This window comes from Theropithecus gelada, chromosome 5 (genome assembly GCF_003255815.1).
Source record: "Theropithecus gelada isolate Dixy chromosome 5, Tgel_1.0, whole genome shotgun sequence".
Classification (NCBI taxonomy): Eukaryota; Metazoa; Chordata; class Mammalia; order Primates; family Cercopithecidae; genus Theropithecus; species Theropithecus gelada.
The window spans coordinates 38,003,701-38,021,150 of NC_037672.1; the positions used below are offsets into that span (position 1 = coordinate 38,003,701).

The 17,450-nt window shown below is 35.5% G+C and overlaps 1 protein-coding gene across 2 annotated transcripts in view; it reads left to right on the forward strand.

The window, feature by feature from the left end:
- Window positions 1-1,007: 1,007 nt before the first annotated feature.
- Window positions 1,008-17,450, forward strand: part of KLHL5 (kelch like family member 5) — a 61,135-nt gene continuing 44,692 nt past the window's right edge. The window contains exons 1-2 of one of the 2 annotated variants that reach the window (XM_025386101.1): window positions 1,008-1,811; window positions 15,403-15,585. In XM_025386101.1, the coding sequence (XP_025241886.1) occupies window positions 1,429-1,811; window positions 15,403-15,585 (566 nt within the window). In that variant the 5' untranslated portion in view covers window positions 1,008-1,428. The remainder of the gene's footprint in view (window positions 1,812-15,402; window positions 15,586-17,450) is intronic. The other variant, XM_025386102.1, reaches the window with a different exon arrangement.

A 17,450-nucleotide genomic window follows, 5' to 3' on the forward strand; every position in this document is an offset into this window, starting at 1 on the left:
TGTATTCTCCTAAAGAGTTGTGTGAGGTTAAGATGTATGCCTCACAATATTTTTGTAAACCTCCAAAGTAGTTTTTGTTTTTGTTTTTTGGTCAGCTTACATAGGCATCGCCTTTTGTATGGAATTAATTGATAAAGGAGTAAATTCTGAGCACCCTGAAAACTCAAATTCTGCATTGATAGATCACACTTTAATATTGCAGCATTTTAATGTTTCTTATTTTACCTTATCAAATATTTTGTATTTGGTTCAATAGCTAGATTTAATTATTTTGGGTGTTAGGAACCAAGATGTATATATCTCTGTGTCCCTGACAATGCCTAGTAGATTGCATTGTTCACAATAACTACTCAGTATTTTTTAGTTTGATTTATTTTTATTTGCTTTATCAATTTGCCTTAACTGTAACCATGTTCAAACCATTGTTTGTTTTGCTAACAACAGAGGGCACCATTAGGGCACTTGTACACCCAATAGTCCCATCCCAGTCCCTGGTAGCTTTTTTGAGCCGCACTTTCCTTTTCCTAAGTAATGTTATAGACATTTGGATATTATACTAACTGGCAGTGGCCCATTTCTACTTATAGAGAATTCCTGGCCTCAGTTTATTTGAAAAATAGTATTTGTTACTTTTTTATCCTTTCTAGTTTTCAGACTTATTATTCTTTATCCAAGTGAAATCTTACCCAGGATCTTACTATATTAATTAGATCCATTTGTTTTACGAAGGGAGAAGATAGAGGTGAAGGCAACAATCTGGAGCCCCACCTTTGTACTCCCCTTTCCTCCTCATTCCCCACCCAAAGAGCACAGCTTGAAAAATCACCATAACTCATCTAATTTTACAAATGCTTTTTAAAAAACTTGTTTTGTGGTATTTCACTTAGGGACTTAGTTTAGAAATAGAAACATTTTAGTTTTAAAGTGATTATTTTTAAGCACAAAGGGAAATGCTATAGAGTTTCAGCAATAAAAGAGTTAATATAGTAAGCAGCGGAGACTGAGATACTGCAACGGGGATAGTGTTTTCTGTCTCTGTCATTTGTGGTTTAAGAAAAAGGGGGTGGTGTTCTGCATTTGAAAGGACTTTAATGAATGCTGTCAGTGTTTGTGAGACCTAATGGTCAGTATGGGAAAGGAGAGCCAGGAAAGTGGTCTAGCTGCTTCAGGATAGGTGGATGAGAGTTTGCTCTGATTGAACGGAATGTTCCACCGTGTTTCATCTTTATTCATTATCCTTTGTTCTTTAAAATCTGATATATTGGCATAAAAGTAATTGTAGATATATATATAAATGTGATTTATTTTCCTTTACATCTTTTTGTTGTGTACAGCAGGGCATATACTTCTCTTGTCTTGGTTGGATGCACAAATCTGTGTGCAGTGCTTTTTGCCCGTTGCCTAGACGATCACTTGGTTTCTCTGAGGATGTCTGGTTCTCGTAAAGAGTTTGATGTGAAACAGATTTTGAAAATCAGATGGAGGTGGTTTGGCCATCAAGCATCATCTCCTAATTCTACAGTTGACAGCCAGCAGGGAGAATTTTGGAACCGAGGACAGACTGGCGCAAACGGTGGGAGAAAGTTTTTAGATCCATGTAGCCTACAATTGCCTTTGGCTTCAATTGGTTACCGAAGGTCCAGCCAACTGGATTTTCAGAATTCACCTTCTTGGCCAATGGCATCCACCTCTGAAGTCCCTGCATTTGAGTTTACAGCAGAAGATTGTGGCGGTGCACATTGGCTGGATAGACCAGAAGTGGATGATGGCACTAGTGAAGAAGAAAATGAATCTGATTCCAGTTCATGCAGGTTGATTATTTTCTTACTGTTAGAATAAGGGGTGTGGGGGTATAGCTCTATAATAATGTTTTTAAATAATTTAATATTTATTATTTAAAATCTGATTGTATATGTACATCTGCATACACATATATCCTGGTATGAACATGTGATACTTCTAGGATTTTTTTAATGTTCTAATATTCTGTAAAATTACAAAGACAACAAATAGCATTCATTTTGAAATATCTTGTGTTCTATATATAGATCTGGCTCAGCTTTGAAAATAATATACAGTAGCAATTTCCTGTATCATTGCCTGTGGTTTGCTTCATTCATTAACCTTCTATATTCATATCAAAACTACAGAAAACATTTCTATAGTATGAAATTTTATGTGACATTTTAGTTTATAACAGATTATAGAGTCATTTTTTAATTTAATGAAAAGGAAAGGTTCTACAAAGAGATGCACATTGTAGTTACCAATTTTTTGACACAATTGTAGTTGTCAATAATATTTTTCTTATGGTTATTTCTCTTTGTCCTGTCTGTGTTACAGCTCTCCAGACTAATATAGAGAATACTGAGTAACATGTCTCTAAGATGACAGCTACTAATTCCTGTTACCTTCACTTTCACTGAAATGTGTGCTATTTAAGGAAATGAAGGACATTCCTTCAGGAAAGTTTAAGGAAATGTAGAGGGGTTAGATGTGATTATCTGGTGAAAAGGGGACAGGAAGAAGGGGAAATCAGTTAGAAGAAAAAATAAAGGAAAAAATTGGTAATTTCATAGTGACTTTATCTACCTTTTTCTTGGAATCTGGCTTTATCTTTGAAATGGATTTTCTTATTGATCAGTTTAAACTACAGTAAGATTATGTAACAAGTTAGAACATGAAAGTCATCTTTCTCATCCATCTTCATTCAAAAATATTTCTAAATATTTAAAGGCACAAATAACATCATTTGTCTAATTTGATTATTATATTTTTCTTTTAAAATTTCTGTGCAGCTTTTGATAACACTTGTAATTTGTAAGTTGGTTATTAATGATGTAGGCATCATATGGATTGAGACAAAATGAATTTATATATTTAAGTATAGCTTACTTGAGGATATTTACCACCTTTTCCTCTTCTACCCTTAAGAATGTGGAATTGGAAGGATAAAAAATGTATACTCTAGTCATCTGTCATCATTTGTGTAATGGAGAGGGGAATATCTGTATGTAGGTAAATAGTGTATTTAATTTAAATTTTTTTGAATTAGTTCATGACTTGGCATTATCTTAAGGGAATAGAAGCCACTAATAATTTAATTTGGAAATCAATTGAGCTAATGTGGTTTCATTGTTTGTATTTTCTTTGGAGACTTGTTGCCATAAAGAGAACAATTTATATAGTAAAAGATTCATTATTTTTGTGGAGAACCAAACAGTAAATGTTTCATTTGAAAATCAAAATATCAAGAATATTTTAACAAAATTAAAAAAATAAAACATTTATTTACCAACATAAGTAAAATCACATAAGAAACTCTTAACATAAGAAACTCTACTGGAGAAATTATAATGTGAATATAAAATTTTTATACATGTGTAATCTTGGAAAAATTTTACACACATTGGTTGCTATAATTCCTTACAACAAAGGTAGTTTGCATGGCTAATGATTACTGAAATAAAATTAAGCTGTTCTTTAGTATGCATACAGAAATATCTTGGTGGGCTATTCATTATGAAATAAAAAGATTATCCTTTTTTGACTGAGAGATTGCTATGTGCATTCTTCAATAATTTTAAATTGACATTTTTAATTTATAGGAGATATAAAAATAAAATGACATTTAAAAAAATCTTAAATAAATGAAGTTGTTTAAAAAATGCTACTCAAGAAGACTCATCAAAGTAAAACAGGTGTAGACAGTTTACATCTTCAGTGACCAAACTATTCCAAAAATAAAATTTCAAAAATAAAATGTACTGTGACAAAATGTTTTTAATTTTTAGATATGAGGGGAAATATTTCAAAGCAATTTAATATTTTGGATGGTTTGAAATTTCAATCTTCTTATTGCAAATACGGAAAAAAACAAACATTGAAGATTTTGGAAAAGTCCTTTGTGTGTACATTCTTTTTCTCTATTTTTTTTCTAGATTAAATAGATCTGATTTTTATATTTTCCTTCAATGCCCTGGCTGAGTCTTTGACCTTGTCATAAAGATACATTTATTTGCACTCAGCTTTTTGATTAAGTGAGCAGTCAGACTTCTCTAAGTAGTTGTTCATCTACTGTAAACAAATCAAAGCCTGTCACTGTTAACGTCACACTGACATTCATCAATTTTTTTTTTTTTTTTTTTTTTTTGAGACGGAGTCTTGCTCTGTCACCCAGACTGGAGTACGATAGCGCGATCTCTTCTCACTGCAACCTCTGCCTCCCGGGTTCAAGCCATTCTCCTGCCTCAGCCTCCCAAGTAGCTGGGACTACAGACATGTGCCTGGCTAAATTTTGTATTTTTAGTAGAGACACTGTTTCACCATGTTGGCCAGGCTGGTCTTGAACCCCTGACCTCAAGTGATCCGCCCACCTCAGCCTCCCAAAGTGCTGGGATTACAGGTGTGAGTCACCACATCTGGCCCCATCAATTTTTTTTTATGTAACTTTGGAACAATTCTTTTTCTTATATAATATTTTGCAAATAATATATAGTAAATCTGTAGTAAACATTCTGAGCATACTACAGATTGATATCTTAAAATGTTAAAGACATAATGAAGAAATACATATGATATACTAATTACTTGTTTTAACCATCATAATATTTACATGAATTTCAGAACTTAAACTGAAATTTTGAGTTATTAGAAAAAGGGGAAGACAGCTAAGTGGTTTTACATACTCAGAATCTCATTAACCACGGTGGATCTGGACAGTTTAAAGCAGGAATTAAGAGGCAGCATATATTGGTCATGTTTTATCAGTTGTATTCTAACAAGGAAAGATGTCTGTCTGAGTCTTAGACTTCTGGTAATTTCTACTACCATCCACCTAAGTGATTTAAAAGTTTCTCGCCTTTTAACTTTGACCTTGCCTCTGTAGCCTTGCTACCTTTTCTCCATGAGAGTCATCTAAGTCATTACTTTGGTATTAAAATACAGACTTAGTCTTCTTATAACATGAGGAATTTTAGACCTTCAGTAACAGAGCTGTCACCTTTTATGTGAGCAATAGGATCCTAGATCCTTAATTGAGGATGAATTCATACCAGGGCTAGCAAAATCTATATGGTGGCCCAACATGTAACCATAGTATAAACGTGGTTTATACTTCCCTTGATTTACTGACCTTGAAATTATGTAATTTTTGACATATTTTCAATTGGAGGAATTTTATTTCAATTTCATTTATAAAGTTAAGAGTTTAATATCATCAGGCTATTTTTACTCCTTTTGCATACAATTTTACTGCACTTTACAAGTACAGATGCTTCCTGACATGAAATTTTTCACCTTTACAATGATGGAAAAGCCTCATGCATTCAGTACATTCTGCGACTTACAATGGGGTACATCCCAATAAACGTACAATATGTTGAAAAAATATCCTAAGTTGAAAGTGCATTTTCGATTTTTGTTGGGTTTATCCAGACATAACCCCATCATAAGTTAAGGAGCATCTGTGTTAACAAATAATCATTGCTGATACTAAACAGGTGCTTCCTAACTGTGAGGCACTATTCTAAGCACTTTACTATGTTAACTCATTTAGTCTTCACAGCACATTCTTGAGTTAGGTTGCTGCCGTTACCAACCTAATTTTAATTTTATAGATGAGTCAAGTGAGGCACAGAAAGGCTAAGTAACTTGCTCAAGGTTAGTAAGTGAAATGACTGCATTTTTTAAAAAGAAACTTTATTTTTTTAGGACCATTTTACATTTACAGGAAAATTACAAATATGTTACAGTAAGTTCCTATCTACCCCATATCCAGGTTCCCCTGTTATTTATATCTTACATTAATATGGTGCATGGGTTACTAGTAATGAACCAGTGGTGATACATTATTGTTAACTAAAGTCCATACTATATTCACATTTCTTTAGTTTCTTACCTAATGCTCTTTTGAGTTCCAGGATCCTATCCAAGATATCACATTACATTAAATCATTATGTCTCCTTAGCCTCCTCTTGGCTATGACAGTTTCTTAGATTTTACTTGCTTTTGATGGCCTTGGCAGTTTTGGGAGTACTAATCATACTAATCAGGTGTTTTGTAGAATTTCTTACTCAATTGAGGTTTGTTTTCCCATAATTAGACTGAGGTTATGGGTTTTGGGGAGGAATACCACAGAGATAAAATGCCATTTTTATCACATCATATCAAAGATGCACACCGTTAATCTGACTTACCACTGTTGGTATTGACCTTGATCACTTGGAAATAGTTGCATTTTTGAACTCAAACAATTAAGTTGTAGATTTCATGCTCTTAACAAACACTGTACTATTAATATATTGCCTACATACCTATGACTATTCATTTAATCACAGAGTTTAGCTATAGCATGTAGCTAATTATTCATTCTAACCAGTTTCACCTTTCTTCAGTTAATTCTCTTTTAGTTCTTGAGAATGGCAAGCTTGGCTAGGTTACAGGTATAATCTCTTGACTCACCCATATGACTCACCCATAAGTCTTTTTTTTTTTTTTTTTCTTTTTTGGTGAGACAGAGTCTTGCTCTGTCACTCAGGCTAGACTGGAATGCAGTGGTGGGATCTTGGCTCACTACAATCTCTGCCTCCTGGGTTCAAACAATTCTCCTGCCTTAGCCTCCAGAGTAGCTGGGATTACAGGCGTGTACCACCGTGTCCAGCTAATTTTTTTATATTTTTAGTAGAGATGGAGTTTCACTGCCTTGGCCAGGCTGGTCTTGAACTCTTGAGCTCAAGTGGTCTGTCCACCTTGGCCTCCCAAAGTGCTAGGATTACAAGCGTGAGCCACCACACCTTGCCCCATAACTCTTTATCCACGATCTTCTAACCTGTCTTACTGATTGCTTGCCTCTCTCTCTTTCCACTGCAGATATCTCAAACTCTTTTATTTTTTGGTCAATTGATTTGCTACTCCTCAACTTATCCTGAAGGCATAGGTCCTCCTTCCCTCCCAGCAAGAGGTTATCTGCATAATATCACCACTCCTCATGGGCATTCTCCTTTTTCTGGACCCTCTTTATGTTGTCTCTGCATCTTATTGTTTGATCCGGTCTATTAATTCTGGTTCAGTTTTAAGTTAAAATCCTATAATGGAAAAAAAAATGTGTTTCCAGCGGTAGCAGAGAAGTTTATAATGAACTTGTATCTGGAAAGGACAATATTGCATTGTCTCCCCTCTCACATATATGCCCACATCTTATCATGGACCCCTTTGAGAATGTGACTTAAGCTATGTAACCTCTCCCCAGAAAACTGTGTGTGTGTGTGTGTGTGTGTGTGTGTGTGTGTGAAATATTTCATATAGGGTTCAAGGAGTTCATGAACCCTCAGAAGGCTATCTGTATGCTGTATCCATCAGAGTTCTTAGTTTTAAGCAACTGAAGTTGACCGGATGATTTAACCAGAAATAGGAATTTATTGAATCATAATAGTTCCCAGAACTCCTGGGAAAGTTGAAGAATCGGCATATGAAAAGGATAGGTCCTACAGTTACACAATTGACCTTTTAAACTCCAAATTGTTTAAGCAGAAAATCTGTCTTAAATGCCATTTATCACTCACATTTTATTTTACCTGTGTTTCACTTGGAACTAGAGAGTGAGGGTTTAAGTGTTTAGAATCAGATATATTGGGCATGAAAATGATGGCATGTAGACACACACACTTCGTAGATAACTACATAACTACATAATTTGCTCATTTAACTTTAGGAAGCATATTAGTAAGGCATAGGCTAAAATGATATAACAAAGACATTCATAAACACAGTGGCTGAAATTAGATTGAAGTTTATTCAATCTAATTGCCCACCTCACAGGTGGGCAAGTCGCCCAGGGCGGGTAGGTAGCTCTGCTTCATGAGTTCATTCAGAGACCCAGGTTCCTGTTATATTGTTTCTCCTTACTGTATGATGTTGTCTTTTCTGCATGATTGAAGCTTACTCAGCTGTCCCTCAGCATGCCAACCTGTAGGAAGGACCAAAGAGAGGAAAGGGAAGACATTAAGCAAGCGACACAGGTTGCACATATCAGTTCTGCATATATTCATTGGTCACATGGCCACAACTAGTTACAAAGGAGGCTCAGAAATACAGTCTCACCCTGGGTAGCCATGTCTCCAGCCATGTCTCCAGTAGATATAAAGAATGGATCTGGGATTATAATCAACAGAGTGCAGGAAGTGAAGATGGCTGAATAGAATGCTTCAGAGTTCTTTAGATCTAATTTTTAAGTGAATTTTCCCTATTACCTTATATATATATTTTACCATATTTATATATTTTTATATTTTTTACCATATATATATACATATATATATATATTTTTTTTACCATAGAGCCATTAGAAAAGACAGATAAGTAAAAATGGAAAAAGTAAAAATCATCAACTACCCAGCCACCTCAAAATGCCAACTGTTAATTTGAGGAAGTGTCCTGTTATATTTTCTGTACATGTATAGTATGTGTTTTTAAAATAAAAATCTCAATCTCATTGTACCTTTTGTTTTGTAGCCTGCTTTTTTTGCCCTAATGTAAGTTTGTAAATTAGAACTCATGGTTGAAAATGACAGAAGCCCAAATCAAACTGACTTAAACAAAAACTAGAAATTTTTGGTTCACAGAAATAAAAAGTCCAAGGATAGAGTCTAGCTTTAGACATGGCTGGATCCAAATGATGAAATAACACCAATAATCTATTTTTCTCTATTTCTAACTTCTGTTTTCATTTGTGATGCCATCATCTCAGGTAGTCTCTCAGTGTGGTAGCAGAAAGGCCATTAACAGCTCCAAGTTTACTTTTTGTCAGCTTAGCAAGCTCAATGGAAAGAAAGTGACACTTTTCCAAGAGGGTGATCAAACATCATGAAGTTGACTCTGATTGGTCTTGTTTGGGTCCTGTGCCCACCTGAACCAATGGTTATTGCTAGGAGATACGATACTCTTATTGGCAAGGCCTCATTGGCTTCTACACCTCTGACCATTCCCTGTAGACTGAGGCAGGGAATGTGTGGTTTCTGAAAAAGTAGAGATGGGTTTTATTACCGTAAGAAGGAATGCTGGATAGGCAAAAACAATGTCCACTAAATAGCTCTGTAGGCCATTAAATATTCTGTATCTTTTCAAATGGCTCCATCATTCTTCCGTGCTTGGATTGTCCTTTTGTTTATTTAACCAGTATTCTATTTTTTTGAATGTAGATTGTTTCTAGTATTTCTCTATTAGAAACAACCTGTGAGAAACCCTCCCTGTAGCTAGATCTCTGTACATATTGATGATTCTTTTGGACAAAATCCTAAGGATGTTCACATTTGAGGGGTTTTGATTTGTATTTTCAAAGTCATTTCAGGAACATTTCTATTTTAATTCTCATCAGCATTGTATAAAAATGTCCATTTCCTTTCCCCTTCATACTGGTTATTATTTAAGAAAATTGGATTCTTATAAACAGCATTTAACTCTCTTCACCACAGATATTCTGGCACTATCCCAGGGGAAAAATGCCCTATAAATTTCCAAATCAAAATATATTTCTCTTGAGGAGGGAAAGGGTGAAGACGTCCATTTTCCTTAGCTCTTACTATTTCTCTTTACACAACTGCCTTGTCTCCTCTTCTTCCTCACCCATCTAAATGTCAAGACATATTTCAATTCGCACCTACTACTTGTTGACTTTCTAAACACTAGCCCATACTGATCTTCGCCTTTTCTGTATTCTAATAGCAATTATACTCCAATTAAAGATGCACAAGATGATCAATTGGAGTAATGGTTAAAAATATATATAAAAGCTTCTGTTTACATTTTGTCTTTTAAATTTCTATTTTTGTCTGTATATTATATAAAAATTGTACAATGGCATCTATATCTTTTTTAAATTAGTAAATATATATTTGGGCACATGCTTAAAAGTATACTGAAAAGGATATGTATCAAATGTAGAGACTGCTAGCCTATACCTTGCACCTTGTAGTTTTGAATATTTGTAAAAGATGACAAAAGATTCGTAATATAGTAAGCACACTTCTGCAAAAACATGAGTTCTGAATGCCACAAACTAGGAGTAAATCACTTCCCTAGAGAGTGAGCCAAACAGACTCTTTACAGTTTCAAAAGAGCTTTTTTTCCTACTCATAATCATAGACAGTATAACTTTTATAAATTAATTTCTAAAACTTCTTTTGAAAAATTACTCCGTTAAGAAATTCTAGTGTAAATTCTGGCGATAAAAGTAAAAGGATCTAAATAGTTTATAATAAAAAGGTGTATTGGTCATGGTGAATATTGTGTGAGCACATGTACATGTAAGCACATGTAAAATCTGGGGAATTACAAGGGTTAGAGTTGCTAATTCACTTTTTCCAGATATGGAGCTTGACTCTTCAAATTCCAAGTCCCTTCACTAGGGAATAATATCTTTCTTAGCATTCCCCCAGTTTCTAACTGGTGCAATGCAGAGTAGTTGCTCTGTGAATAGTTAGTGACTTGTTTCTATTTGATACTTGCCTCTTTTCTATGTTTAGGCATTTTTCTGACTTTAAAATTCATTGCCTACTGCAGAGAAAGACATAAGCTGCAAATTAAATGTTTCCCTGTAGACTAGAAATATTCAGCAATGTATTCATTACAGTGAAAGTCTAATATAAAAGATTTGAATGATCTTATGTAATTTTTTGAAATACGATTTACTATCTTAGTGGTATCATATAAGTAAAACTAAGCAGAGATGTTAGATGTATTTCCTCTGTTGTTATGTAAAAGATCAAGTAGAAATCAGAGAGAAATATATTTTAAATGCTTCAGGAATGGCCTATTCCTGGATATTTGTGTTGTGGGTTAGGATGTTTACTAAAAGCCATTTTAAATAAGAAGTATGAAATTTAGTTATGAAAAATGATAATACCAGGGATCATTTTTTTAAAAAAGACAACCATCCAAACAACATTATATAAAGACAAAAGAGGCCGGGCGCGGTGGCTCAAGCCTGTAATCCCAGCACTTTGGGAGGCCGAGACGGGCGGATCACGAGGTCAGGAGATCGAGACCATCCTGGCTAACACGGTGAAACCCCGTCTCTATTAAGAAATACAAAAAACTAGCCGGGCGAGGTGGCGGGCGCCTGTAGTCCCAGCTACTCGGGAGGCTGAGGCCGGAGAATGGCGTGAACCCGGGAGGCGGAGCTTGCAGTGAGCTGAGATCCGGCCACTGCACTCCAGCCTGGGCGGCAGAGCGAGACTCCGTCTCAAAAAAAAAAAAAAAAAAAAAAAGACAAAAGACTATAATTACAGGCCTTCCCATTGGCCACTGAAAAGTAGGGTTCTACTAACAGTAGCTTTCCTCGATTGTGTACTAATCTGCCCTAGGGCTGTGCATGCATTATATCATTTAATAATCCTCTCTTGAGGGATCCCCTAAAAGACAGCACTATGTATTATTTCTGTTGTGCTGTTAAAGAAAGTAAGCCTTAGAGAAGTTAAATAACTTGTCCAGAATTATACATAGTGAGTGACAGAGTGAGAGTTGAACCCAGGTCTATAGGACTCTAGACCAGCACTGCACAATGGAACTTTCAGCATTGATGGAAATGTTCCATATCTGTACCATCCTATTTGGTAGCCACCAGCCCCAAGAGACTGTTGAACACTTGAAATACGACTAGTCCAACTAAAGAACTGAATTAAAAATTTTTATTTAAATTAAAAGAGCCTCATGGGGCTAGTGGCTACTGTATTGGACAGCACAGCTCTAGAACTTCCTAAAATGTGCTTAATCGCTCACCAATACCTCCTTAATTCTCTTTTCCTATTACATGCTAAACAAAAGATGTAATAGGAGAAAAAAGAGTAAGGAAGTCTTACCAGAGGTGCTTACCAGAGGCTGAGGGTGGGGAGTGCCAAAGAGAGACTTGGGTCAGTGTGCACAGTTACAATTAGGAGGAACAAGTTCTCGTGTGCTAGAACACAGGAAGGTGACTATGGTTAATAGCTAAAAGAGAGGGCTTTAAATAGCTAAAAGAGAGGGCTCTACATGTTTTTCACCATAAAGAATTGATAAATATTAAAGGTAATGAATTTGTTAATTACCCTGATTTTAGCAGTTCACCACATATACACGTATCAAAACTTCACATTATACCCTATAAATATATACAATTGTTATTTGTCAATAATATTGAAAATAAATTTTTTTTTTTTTTTTTTTTTTTTTTTTTTTTTTTTTTTTTTTTTTGAGACGGAGTCTCGCTCTGTCACCCAGGCTGGAGTACAGTGGCCGGATCTCAGCTCACTGCAAGCTCCGCCTCCCGGGTTTACGCCATTCTCCTGCCTCAGCCTCCCGAGTAGCTGGGACTACAGGCGCCCGCCACCACGCCCGGCTAATTTTTTGGATTTTTAGTAGAGACGGGGTTTCACCGTGTTAGCCCGGATGGTCTTGATATCCTGACCTCGTGATCCGCCCGTCTCGGCCTCCCAAAGTGCTGGGATTACAGGCTTGAGCCACCGCGCCCGGCCGAAAATAAAATTATTTTTAAAATATGATGTTCAAATCTCACCTCAGACCTATTGAATCAGTCTCAGGGTATGAGACCTTGAACACTGAGACTGAAATGCTCCCCGGTTATCCTGACTTGTTTCAGCATCTGAACCAAAATACTCTGAAAGTTCTTGACAAGAAAATTATTAACTGGGCATATGCCAACATCAGAAGTAGCCTATAATAACAATGATGATAGTGTTACAAAGTTCCATTGTTCTTTCAGAACTTTAACTGATTAGCATCTGTGTTAGTTGATGGCAGTTCATCACTCAAGAAACATTCAACTAATTTATTTGTTTAATCATTACTTATAATTTGATATGAAGTACAAGAAATGTGATACAAAATACAGGAGCCTTAAGAAAGAAGTACTTGATTTATTTACTTGTTCTTGAATTTATGGCTTATAAAAATTAGATACTATAATTTTTTCCCCTCCTCAGGTCACTAATGCTCTTATAATCATTTGTCAGTATTTTAACAGTATAAAACTTTATCAAAAAATATTTTAAATATTCTTTTTTTTTTTTTTTTTTTTTTTTTTTTTGAGATGGAGTCTCGCTCTGTCGCCGAGGCTGGAGTACAATGGCGTGATCTCGGTTCACTGTAACCTCCACCTCCTGGGTTCAAACGATTCTCCTGCCTCAGTCCCCCGAGTAGCGGGACTACAGGCGTGTACCACCATGCCCAGCTAAATTTTTTTTTTTTTTTTTTTTTTTTTTTGTATTTTTAGTAGAGACAGGGTTTCACCATATTAACCAGGATGGCCTCAATCTCCTGACCTTGTGATCCACCCGCCTCAGCCTCCCAGAGTGCTGGGATTACAGGCGTGAGCCACTGCAAAATCTTCAAATTATTATTCATCAAAACCACCATTATTTTTTTGCTTATGTTATGCTGTCTCCTAAATTTTAAAATAGTTTCTAATTCTCATTTATTTGTATAAACAATATGTAATTACATACTATTCAACCCATTTTTATAATAACGATCTTAAATGTGAAGTCGAGTATTACTTGACTTGAATTTTCCAAGTCATTACACCAGTAATATTCATAGTGTACAACACATCCTTTCAAGACAATATACGTTTGACTTCTGTTGTCATCACTGACAATTATCTTCCAAGGGCATTTATCTGATGCCCATGTTTGTATGGTACTGAAAATACATCAGACTAGGAGGATTTAGGAAAGAATATTTATCAGTTAAGGCATTGTTAACTTCTAAAACAGATAAATCTTAGTTCAATGTGAATGTTCTTGCTTTAGTGATCTTTTGTGTATTTTACTTCTTCCTTTTTCTAAGTCTTCAGTTCTCTCCCTTCAACCTATGGATAGAGAAAGAAAATACGGAAAAGCCATACCTGTTCTTAGCCACTTTAAGGTGAACTGTGTGATGTAATAGTTCATTTCCATAAGAACACACCTATTTGCAAGAGGGGCTGGGAAATGTAGTTTAGCTATATTCTCAGGGGGAAAAAGGGATGTTTTGGTGAACACATAGCAGTTTCTGTGATAGCCCTATCTCTGCCATGAATGAACTCTGACTCTTGGCAAGGCACTTAATCTCCTTGGCTTCAGTTCCCTTTACTTTAAAAGTAAGAAATATGATGACTTTTTCTTTTTTGATAAGGTTATTAGTTATATTAACAAGATTATCTTAAGATATAGTGGGACTGGATTCAACAAAGCATATATCACAACCATAATATGCTTAAAAGAAGATCTGATGAGAAATGAGAACTAAGTTATGGCACAGTCAGTGGTTTTACAGTTAATTGCATAACCAACCGACTTTAATTACTTGATTTAAGTGATCCTGGAGAGGAGAACTGGGGGTAAGAGTGAGGAGGAATGTGTGCTCAGGACTTCATTCTTAGTCCTAACCTTTTCGCTTTTTCACAGTTTTTATCAGTAAATCATATGAAAATGGAACATAAGGCCGGGTGCGGTGGCTCATGCCTGTAATCCCAGCACTTTGGGAGGCTGAGGCAGGCAGATCTCCTGAGGTCAGGAGTTCGAGACCAGCCTGACCAACATAGAGAAACCCCATCTCTACTAAAAATACAAAAGTAGCCGGGCATGGTGGTGCATGCTTGTAATATCAGCTACTTAGGAGGCTGAGGCAGGAGAATTGCTTGAACCCAGGAAGTGGAGGTTGCGGTGGGCCGAGATCACACCATTGCACTCCATTCTGGGCAACAAGAGTGAAATTCCATCAAAAAAAAAAAGAAAGAAAGAAAGAAAGAAAACAGAACATAGAACTCAGAACTCATACTCTTCAAATTATAATTTAGAAATTTCAAATGATTTTTTAGACAGCTATATTAGGCTATCAAATTCTTTCAACCTGTAATATAAGTTATAGATTACCTGGGCTTTTGAGGACTGGACAGAGAACCAAAAGAATTATTTATAACACTATTTTTATGACAATATATTTTTTAATGAACTTGACTTGAATTTGTATCTCCAAAATAATTTAATTGCCTTTCTGCCTTCAAAGATGAGTTATCTCTTATATCCTTAAATACAATGTTAGGAGATACGGTTATCAATATGAATATAGCTCGCTCTTTTTCAGCAGAGACATTGGCTTTAACAGACAAAAGACCTCACAAAAAGATACTACAAAGAATACGTGTAGCAATTAATTAACAGTTTAAATTCACTTACAGTGTTTACAGGAATCATAACTTAAGGCATCATTGATTTTTAAGAGACTAAAATGAATGATTATACATTAATATTATAATCATGGTAGCATGATTTCTTCTATTACATTTGAAGGCTTTCAAAGGACTTAATAGCAAAGATCTTTTTAATGTGACAGTGATATTTCAAAATGTGTATTTTTTTTCTTTTCAGGACTTCCAATAGTAGTCAGACATTATCATCCTGTCATATTATGGAGCCATGTTCATCAGATGAATTTTTCCAAGCCCTTAATCATGCTGAACAAACATTTAAAAAAATGGAAAACTATTTGAGACATAAACAGTTGTGCGATGTAATTTTGGTCGCTGGTGATCGCAGAATTCCAGCTCACAGGTAGTTGTTTTCTATATTTCTGTATGTGTTAAGTATTTCCTCGGTAATTTAGATATGTATATTGTGGTAACCTACTTCAATTGACTATTATGTTTTGGGGAAGGGGAATTTCCATCTTCATGGAATTTCCATCTTCATGGAATTTCCATCAAGAAAACAGTGCATATGAAATTATTACGTGTTTGGTGATCCTAAAAGGGTTATTGTCCTGCCGTAGAAGCACAGTAACAAAACATACTAGCCTCAGATAAGTTGGTACTGTTTGGTATAGACTTCAGTTACTATAAGAAGCTTTTGTGCGATATTCTACCTATTAAATACTTTAAGTAAACTCAATGGCAGTTAAAGCTTGTGGATTTAGAAGAAAAGCTGGTGAAGTGGAGTAGCACAAAGTCTTAAGAGTTTTTAAAATAGACATATCTATCCCAATATCTGTTTGCTGATTTCCAAGAAGTATGAAAAGCAGTGCTAGGGAAAAAAAGCCTTTACTACAAATTACATATTATTTCTTGAAGTAAGAAAAGGAAAAGAACTGTTTAATAAAAAATAATTCATTTTCTTATAATTCTGTATTCAATTGTTCATTGTTAATCACCACTATGATTCTCAAAGGTTTTTTTCTTTTCTGGATGCCCTTCAAAACTAATTAACACTCTGTCCCAAAGGTTTTTTTTTTTTAAAAAAAAAAAACCTTCCGAAGTGAGATAACATTGGGAAAAGCCTTCTAGACATTGGCTTAGGCAAAGACTTCATGACCAAGAACCCAAAAGCAAATGCAACAAAAACAAAGATAAATAGATGGGACTTAATTAAACTAAAAAACTTCTGCACAGCAAAAGAAAGAATGTCTGTGAGTTAACAGACAACCCACAGAGAGTGAGAAAATCTTCACAATCTATACATCCAACAAAGGACTAATATCCAGAATCTACCAAAAAGCTCAAATCAGAAAAGAAAAACAAAAACAAAAACAAAAACAGTCCCATCAGAAAGTGGGCTAAGGACATGAATAGATAGTTCTCAAAAGAAGATACACAAATGGCCAACAAACATATGAAAACGTGGTTAACGTCACTAATGATCGGGGAGTGCAAATCAGAACCACAATGCAATACCACCTTACTCTTGCAAGAATGGCCACGGTCATAAAATCAAAAAATAATCAATGTGGCATAGATATTGCTGAAAAGGGAACACTTTTACACTGTTGGCAGGAATGCACACTAGTACAAACACTACAGAAAACAGTGGAGATTCCTTAAAGAACTAAAAGTAAAAAAACAAAAAAACAAAAAAAAACTAACAGTAGATCTACCAATTGATCCAGCAATACCAGCTATCAATTGAGAGGAAAAGAAGTTATGAAAAAGATATTTGCTCACAGGTTTATAGCAACACAGTTTTCAATTGCAAAAATATAGAACCAGCCCAAATGCCTGTCAATCAACGAGTGGATAAAGAGTGGACATATATCATGGAATACTACTCACCCATAAAAAGGAACGAAATAATGGGATTCTCAGCAACCTGGATGGAACTGGGGACTTAAGTGAAGTAACTCAAGAATGGAAAACCAAACATCATATGTTCTCACTCATAAGTGGGGGCTAAGCTATGAGGATGCAAAGGCATAAGAATGATACAGTGAGGCCAGGCGTGATGGCTCACATCTGTAATCCCAGCACTTTGGGAGGCTGAGGCAGGTGGATCACGAGGTCAGAAGTTCAAGACCAGCCTGATCAAGATGGTGAAACACCATCTTTACTAAAAATACAAAAATTAGCCAGGTGTGGTGGCAGGTGCCTGTAATCTCAACTACTCAGGAGGCCGAGGCAGGAGAATTGCTTGAACCCAGACGATGGAGG